Source organism: Procambarus clarkii, chromosome 85 (assembly GCF_040958095.1).
Source record: "Procambarus clarkii isolate CNS0578487 chromosome 85, FALCON_Pclarkii_2.0, whole genome shotgun sequence".
NCBI lineage: Eukaryota > Metazoa > Arthropoda > Malacostraca > Decapoda > Cambaridae > Procambarus > Procambarus clarkii.
The window spans coordinates 18,818,738-18,827,707 of record NC_091234.1 but is presented as its reverse complement, the minus strand read 5'-3'; the positions used below and the strand labels follow the sequence as shown (position 1 = coordinate 18,827,707).

The window sequence follows — 8,970 nt, the reverse complement described above, 5'->3', positions numbered from 1 at the left end:
CTCTCTCTCTCTCTCTCTCTCTCTCTCTCTCTCTCTGTCTCTCTCTCTCTCTCTCGCTCTCTCCCTCTCTCTCTCTCTCTCTCTGTCTCTCTCTCTCTCTCTCGCTCTCTCCTCTCTCTCTCTCTCTCTCTCTCTCTCTCTCTCTCTCTCTCTCTCTCTCTCTCTCTCTCTCTCTCTCTCTCTCTCTCTCTCTCTCTCTCTCTCTCTCTCTCTCTCTCTCTCTCTCTCTCTCTCTCTCTCTCTCTCTCTCTCTCCTCTCTCTCTCTCTCTCTCTCTCTCTCTCTCTCTCTCTCTCTCTCTCTCTCTCTCTCTCTCTCTCTCTCTCTCTGTCTCTCTCTCTCTCTCTCTCTCTCTCTCTCTCTCTCTCTCTCTCTCTCTCTCTCTCTCTCTCTCTGTCTCTCTCTCTCTCTCTCTCTCTCTCTCTCTCTCTCTCTCTCTCTCTCTCTCTCTCTCTCTCTCTCTCTCTCTCTCTCTCTCTCTCTCTCTCAGCCTCTCAAATACATACACAATCCCACACTGTCTTCCTTAAATCCACACAACTCCCTTCCCCTATCACCCCAAGTATCCCAAACTCCCATACAACCCCATTCCCCATCTCCCACAACTCCCAGAACCCCATCAACAGGTATCAACCAGGTAATCTCACCTGTGAGTATATCTGCCCCTCAGACTATAACTCCTGGAATATTATAATTCTGGGTATTACACGTTGGGTAATATTATCTATTCTTGCCCTAATCTCATCAGATTATATCATTCTGGGTAATAATCGTTGGGAATATATTCTTGCCCTAATCTCGTACGATAATAATTAAGCTGAATATACAAAGGAAAAATACATAAAAGCATTTACCTAAATTTGTTTTTCTAATCCCCAATCGGCAGAGGCATCTCTGAGGATTTGTTTCCCAATCACGCGGGTTTATTCTGATAGGGATAAAACCTTCCAACTCTCAGGCAATATAATCGGTCCCATTTTATGTATATTAACTAATGTGGGTGTTTGTTTTAATCTATTAGAATTGAAACTCTATTAGAAATATAGTTTTTATCTATTAGAAATTAAAAATTAGACACTCAGGACTAAGATTCAGCTCCTGGGGCCCAACTTCCCTTTTAACTGTCGTTCATTATGTAGGGAAATACAGAGAGGTATACCTTCAGAGGGATATGACCAGGGATGAGATAATAAGGGCAGCAGATGCAAGGAAAAGGTGCCCTTGCATCTGGGGAGTGGGGAACCGCACACCAGTAATTCAGGAACTCTCGGGGGGGGGGGGGGGAACTGCAACACAAGGAATCTGTTGGAGCTGAAAGTGACGAAGGCTGTTGGGCCTGACAGAATCTCACATTGGATAATAAAAGAAGGTCCAGAGGCACTGTGCCACTCACTATGGTCTATAACAGGTCACTGGAAACACGAGACCTACCGGAAAGTTGGAAGACAGCTAACGTGGTCCCAATATACAAAAAGGGTGACAAGCAAGAAGCACTGAATTACAGGCCAGTTTCCCTAACTTGTATACCATACAAGGTGATGGAGAAGATCGTGAGGAAAAGGCTCGTTGAGCATCTGGAGGGAGACAGCTTTGTAACACACCACCAGCAAGGGTTCAGAGATGGTAAATCGTGCCTCACAGGTTTAATAGAATTCTATGACTAAGCAACACAAATTAGGCAGGAAAGAGAAGGGTGGGCAGACTGCATTTTCTTGGACTGTCAGAAAGCCTTTGACACAGTACCTCACAAAAGGCTGTTACGAAAGTTGGAGCAACAGGCAGGAGTAGAAAGTAAGTGGATAAGGGAGTATCTAAGCAACAGGAAACAGCGAGTAACTGTGACATCAGAGTGGGTTGATGTCACCAGCGGAGTCCCACAGGGCTCAGTACTTAGACCCATCCTGTTTCTGATATATATAAACGATCTTCCAGAGGGTATAGACTCATTCCTCTCAATGTTTCCTGATGATGTAAAAATTATGAGAAGAATCAAAACAGATGAAGATAGACAGAGACTACAGGATGACCTGGACAGGCTGGAGGAATGGTGTAGAAAATGGCTACTAAAGTTCATCTTAGGAAAGTGTAAGGTAATGAAATTAGGCGAAGGGAGCAGAAGGCTGAACACAAGGTACCATCCGGGAGGTGAAATCCTGCAAGAGTCAAATAGAGAGAAAGATCTGGGGGTTGATATCACACCGAACCTGTCCCCAGAGGCCCACATCAAAAGGATATCATCAGCGGCATATGCTAGCCTGGCCAACATAAGAACTGCCTTTAGAAACTTGTGTAAGGAATCGTTCAGGGCCCTATATACGACGTATGTCAGACCAATTCTGGAATATGCAACTCCAGCCTGGATTCAATACCTAGTTAAGCACAAAACAAAGTTAGAGAAGATTCAGGGATATGTCACCTGACTCGTCCCAGAACTGAGAGGTATGAGCTACGAGAAAAGGCTAAAGGAGCTGAACCTCACGTCCCTAGAAAACAGAAGAGTAAGGGGAGACATGATAACCACCTACAAAATTCTCAGGGGGAATTGACAGGATGAACAAAGACAAACTTTTCACCACGGGTGGGACACGAACAAGGGGACACAGGTGGAAACTGAGTACCCAGATGAGCCACAGAGACGTTAGAAAGAACTTTTTCAGTATCAGGGTAGTTAACAGGTGGAATGCATTAGGCAGTGATGTGGTGGAGGCTGACTCCATACACAATTTCAAATGCAGATATGATAGATCCCAGTAGGCTCAGGAACCTGTACACCTGTTGATTGACGGTTGAGAGGCGGGACCAAAGAGCCAGAGCTCAACCCCCGCAAGCACAACTAGGTGAGTAAACACAAGCAGGGAACGCTTAAAGTTTTATCCGTTCGAGGAGATATGTAAATTTTTAAATGGATTTCCCATGTAATATCCTAATCTCATTTGGTGGATGGTCAGGAGCCAGCCAGGCAGGCAGGTGGGTATGGTCAGCCAGGCAGGTGGGTATGGTCAGCCAGGCAGGTGGGTATGGTCAGCCAGCCAGGTGGGTATGGTCAGCCAGGCAGGTGGGTATGGTCAGCCAGCCAGTGGGTATGGTCAGCCAGGCAGGTGGGTATGGTCAGCAGCCGGTTGGTATAGGTCAGCCAGGCAGGTGGGTATGGTCAGCCAGCCAGGTGGGTATGGTCAGCCAGGCAGGTGGGTATGGTCAGCCAGGCAGGTGGGTATGGTCAGCCAGCCAGGTGGGTATGGTCAGCCAGCCAGGTGGGTATGGTCAGCCAGCCAGGTGGGTATGGTCAGCCAGCCAGGTGGGTATGGTCAGCCAGGCAGGTGGGTATGGCCAGCCAGGTGGGTGGGTATGGTCAGCCAGCCAGGTGGGTATGGTCAGCCAGGTGGGTGGGTATGGTCAGCCAGCCAGGTGGGTATGGTCAGCCAGGCAGGTGGGTATGGTCAGCCAGGCAGGTGGGTATGGTCAGCCAGCCAGGTGGGTATGGTCAGCCAGCCAGGTGGGTATGGTCAGCCAGGCAGGTGGGTATGGTCAGCCAGGCAGGTGGGTATGGTCAGCCAGGCAGGTGGGTATGGTCAGCCAGCCAGGTGGGTATGGTCAGCCAGCCAGGTGGGTATGGTCAGCCAGCCAGGTGGGTATGGTCAGCCAGGCAGGTGGGTATGGTCAGCCAGGCAGGTGGGTATGGTCAGCCAGCCAGGTGGGTATGGTCAGCCAGCCAGGTGGGTATGGTCAGCCAGCCAGGTGGGTATGGTCAGCCAGGCAGGTGGGTATGGTCAGCCAGGCAGGTGGGTATGGTCAGCCAGCCAGGTGGGTATGGTCAGCCAGCCAGGTGGGTATGGTCAGCCAGCCAGGTGGGTATGGTCAGCCAGGCAGGTGGGTATGGTCAGCCAGGTGGGTGGGTATGGTCAGCCAGCCAGGTGGGTATGGTCAGCCAGCCAGGTGGGTATGGTCAGCCAGGTGGGTATGGTCAGCCAGCCAGGTGGGTATGGTCAGCCAGCCAGGTGGGTATGGTCAGCCAGCCAGGTGGGTATGGTCAGCCAGCCAGGTGGGTATGGTCAGCCAGCCAGGTGGGTATGGTCAGCCAGGTGGGTGGGTATGGCTGACCATACATCGTAGACCACCACTACCAGAATGAATGAGACATACGACAGCTGAGACACAACAGCTGAGACATACAACAGCTGAGACATACAACAGCTGAGACATACAACAGCTGAGACATACAACAGATAAGACATACAACAGCTGAGACATACAACAGCTGAGACATACAACAGCTGAGACATACAACAGCTGCGACACATACAACAGCTGAGACACATACAACAGCTGAGACACATACAACAGCTGAGACACATACAACAGCTGCGACACATACAACAGCTGAGACACATACAACAGCTGAGACATACAACAGCTGAGACATACAACAGCTGCGACACATACAACAGCTGAGACACATACAACAGCTGAGACACATACAACAGCTGAGACACATACAACACCTGAGACACATACAACAGCTGCGACACATACAACAGCTGAGACACATACAACAGCTGAGACACATACAACAGCTGAGACACATACAACAGCTGCGACACATACAACAGCTGAGACACATACAACAGCTGAGACACATACAACAGATGAGACACATACAACAGCTGAGACACATACAACAGCTGAGACACATACAACAGCTGAGACACATACTCCATCAGACAATAGACGTGAAAATGCCTCGAACGAGGACCAACCCGCTTAATTCCCTTCCATTTTACCCGCGACAAACACCTTCCGGAGCCCTTCGATGGGATCGCTCCTCCAGTCGATATCCTAACAAGAATTCTCTCCAAACTCTTATGTAATTCCGGCTTTTCAGGGCCGGAATTACTTATATATGTGTGTGTGTGTTGGGCTGTTATGGAGACCTTCAGGGCTTCCTTGTCCCTGAGAATTTGCTGGGTAGAGTCCCGTGAGTATGTTGGTATTATATATATATATATATATTTAATTCGCGAGGGTAATGGGAGGCTCGAACACCTGACCGCCAGCGTGAGAGGCGAGTGCTCTACCGACTGAGCCACGGGCTAGCATATAGTAAGGATTTCAGAGCCATCAAACCCCTGCTCAAAGTGGAAGTTTAAGCCTAATAAAGCACTAAGTCAGTTTTACTACATATTGTACTTGAAAGGCATATGAGGACAAAGAACTGTAAATACTTCACCCACGTACTACAAATACAATAATAATAACCTAACCTAACCTACTCCTAACCTAACCTAACCTACTCCTAACCTAACCAACATCTAACTATCTACGGAGGTCTAATATATAACAATAAACCAAAAAATAATTGAGAAAAATCTATTTTAATACACAATATATTCAAAATTTATGAGGGGGTGTCTTTGGGTGGGCCGCAGCTTGAACCACCCTAGCTTGAGGAGAGGTTGAGGTAAACATATCCCTGGACTGACCGGTGAGCATAGGCCTCCTAGCAACTAGTTTCTCTAGTAGAAACTAGAGAAACAACTAGCAACTAGTTTCTCTAGTAGCAACTAGTCGGTCCAACGACTAGGGCCTACAAAAATAAAATCCTGTTTCTACAATTCATTTTGAAGAGGTCAAACAAATTAAAAGGAAAATTTAAGTACATCTAGGCCTACTAGAGCATATATATGTACTATATTAGGCCTAAAATAGCATATATTAGGTCCAAGATTGCTTGGTTAGGCCAAGTTAGGGGTAAAAATATTACATTTCCAACTTAGAGATTTCAAGAGGCTACGCTGGAATTCATTAGGCTACACACTTATGCCTCAACCCACCTCAAACTTTTTTTTATAGGCCTATGTATGTAAAGTTTGAAGACTCTAGCAACCGAGAGCAATAAACTGACGCATCCGTCAACCATTTTTGAGAGGGGGGGAGAGGGTTTAGGGAGATTTTCAGGGAAATTATTGAATATGAATATTCAACTAGTCAAGCAATGTGGAGGACCCAAATGGCGCTGAAATACGCGAATTGCCACTTTGAACTGAAATGGCAAAGTGAAATGGCAACTGAAATGGCAAAGTGATGCCAGAAGTTACGTGTCTGAAAACTCTGGAATATCGTACTCTCGGAGACTATAATGCCACAAGGTGTTGAACTATAGTGCCACTATGTCAACACAACTATAGTGCCACGAGGTCCCAAAAATTATAGTGCCATTAGGTCCCACGAAATATATTGGCACTAGGTTCCAAGTAAAATATTGGCACTGAAGGTCACAGAAAACGATAAAGAAATTAGCGACATCCTAAAGGCCAGTAAGAGGCTATATTTATCACGCCAATAAACAACATGAAAGTGAAAGATCCGGACGGCATTTTCATGAACGATATCTGAGTATACTTCATCCCGATCTCCAGGTATACTCCGCCAGCCCGGTATCCCGGTATACCCCAGCCCAGTATCCTGGTATACCCACTCAAACTCGAGCACACTTAAACTCATAGGATATAAAACATTGTTATATAATACTACTCCGCTGCAGAGTAATGAATCAGTGTTATTTACCTTGAAAAAGACGCACTGAATATATTGCTTGAGTCTCCTTGAGTCGCCTCTTGTTAGTAGATTAATGCGAAGGGACAGTCAGCCGCTTGAGTGAGGGTTAGGAGGCAGGCCGGCAGTGAGGGAGAGAGCTTAGTATATGAGGGACGTAGGGAGGGAACTGTAGCACATGAGGGAGGGAAAGGAGGCAGACAGTGAGGGAGAGTGAGAGAGAGAGAGAGCTACCACGTGAGGGAGGGCGAGAGTGCGCGCGCTTTCCGGCCGATCAGCTGATGCAGGGCGGGCAACCCTTCCCCAACCAAACATTTTGACAGCATTACATTATTAACACCAATGTACGTCATTTTCCCGTGTGTTTATATATATATTCATATTAATTAATACTAATTTACACGTTTTATAACTGCCTGTTTATTGATACGAGAAGTACAGTGTTGCTTGAGAATAAGAAACAGTTGGTAATTGTTGACAATGAGGAACCCGACCAATCAAGTTTTGATCATAATTTGTTTCAGATAACATTATTAGGATTGTAATGACCAATATTGTTAACTCAAGAAACTATAGTTTTACAGGCGCTCTGATGAACACTTTTCGATGAATCTGGTGAGTAAACTCATCCTGTAAAGTTTGTCCTGGAAGCAGGGATTCATCCGGACCGAGGCTGCGAACCTCTACATAACATTTGGGAATTTTACCTGAATTTACCTGAGGGCCGCTAACACTCTAGTGGCCTCGATGAGGACAGGAAGCCAACGGCTTGTCAAAGGTCCCTTTCCCCCCCCCCTCATTTGTCCTCATGATAATAAATGGATATTTTTGGTTTCTTGGAAAAATTGTAATTTCATTTAATTGCTCAGTTATTAGTGGTATTATTTCAAACTAAGTTCAAACAACAAATTCCCAGCCGTCATATAATCACATTTTACAGAAAAAAAAGTAACAAATCTTTATATATACCAGAGAACTATAATTTCATAACATGAAAGAACATCAGTACACTTATTAAAAGCTATTTGAATTTTTTTTTAAAAATTGTTGTAATGAAGTTGTTGTAACTAACCATCAACTTAACTATTATACGACCCTCTGCCAATGTCGTAGAATCTCTTCGAAACCTTTTTTGTGTTTACTAGTAACAAGCACAAGAGAGAGATTTTAATATTAAAAAGCCTAATAACCTAGATTTTTTTTGCTTTTTAATGTTCTCACCCATGAATCCTCACAAACAGCATCCTCAAAATTCACTTCCATGAAGATTTCAATAGAAATTAGTACCATTTTGGGATCACTTGAACGTTTTAAGCGTATGTTGGATATGTGACTTGGGTTCCATACAATCAGTAGCTGCCGCGTATTGACCAATAGGTTTTCAGGAGTTTTCTCAATTATTATGTTCTATATTAAGGGGCTTCTATGAATGGGGAACAGTCTAATTACAGAAATTTCATCTGATTAACCATTTGTTTAATCAGTAATTTAAAAAGTAGCTATTAAGACGTTTCGTAGAATAGAGATCAGCAGCAGATCGGCCTTTACTAAAACCATACTGTCGATCACATGTTAGCCAAAGATGATTAGCAAATTTTATCATTTGCTGTGCGATTAGTAAGTAATTAACAAAAAAAGGCATGTTGAGAAATTATTGATTCTAGGTTTCTCTTTCTCTGTCTCTCTCTCTCTCTCAATATTTACCAATCCTCACCACACACACACATTAATAACAAAATTTATTAAAAACATATTTATATACAATGAAAGTTTTACGTGCAAAGGATTAGACAAACAGATAATATAAATTAATCCTTTTATTTCTTTATTTTTGTTATAAACTTAAAAAATGAGATATTGAACCAGTTCCTTCTCACAGGGCGAGGATATCATAGATATCCTTCTCACAGGGCGAGGATATCATAGATATCCTTCTCACAGGACGAGGATCCCATGGTATTCCCTTATACGGAACAAATAGTCCTCCGTCCGCGCCTTGTCCCTCATAACCTGCTCCTTAGGCATCCTCAGTCCGTCTCTGTCTGTCCCCCACTTGGCGCACTTTGCCTCATACCGCTCAATCCTCTTGCGGTCTCGGTGGAAGGTGGAGTCCGTGGTGGTGTCGTCTCTGATGTGGTCCTGTAGGCGGCGGAGCAGGTTGGGCAGGGATGGCCGCCACTCTTGGTTGGACAGTGTCGCCTCTTGGAACAGGTTCACTAGTACCGGATCTTTGGTACCTGTTACCTCTAGGATCTCCTGCATTAGACGGCCGTATTGGAACACGTCTGAGGAGAAGGTGCTGGGTTCACCAGCCAAGAGTTCTGGGGCGTAGAGCGGGTAGTCCTCGGGGTCACCTTTTGTAAGGACCACTTCACCACTCTTACAGGAGAGGCCGAAGTCGATCACACTAATTTTTGGGTGG

General features: G+C 45.3%; 1 protein-coding gene across 1 annotated transcript in view; it reads right to left on the bottom strand.

Moving 5' to 3' along the window:
• The window catches only part of LOC138358721 (proline-rich protein 2-like), a 19,345-nt gene extending 11,507 nt beyond the window's left edge, over positions 1–7,838 (bottom strand). The window contains exon 1 of the mRNA XM_069316884.1: positions 7,770–7,838. Coding sequence (XP_069172985.1) covers positions 7,770–7,838 — 69 coding nt within the window. The remainder of the gene's footprint in view (positions 1–7,769) is intronic.
• Between the last annotated feature and the right edge of the window lie 1,132 nt (positions 7,839–8,970).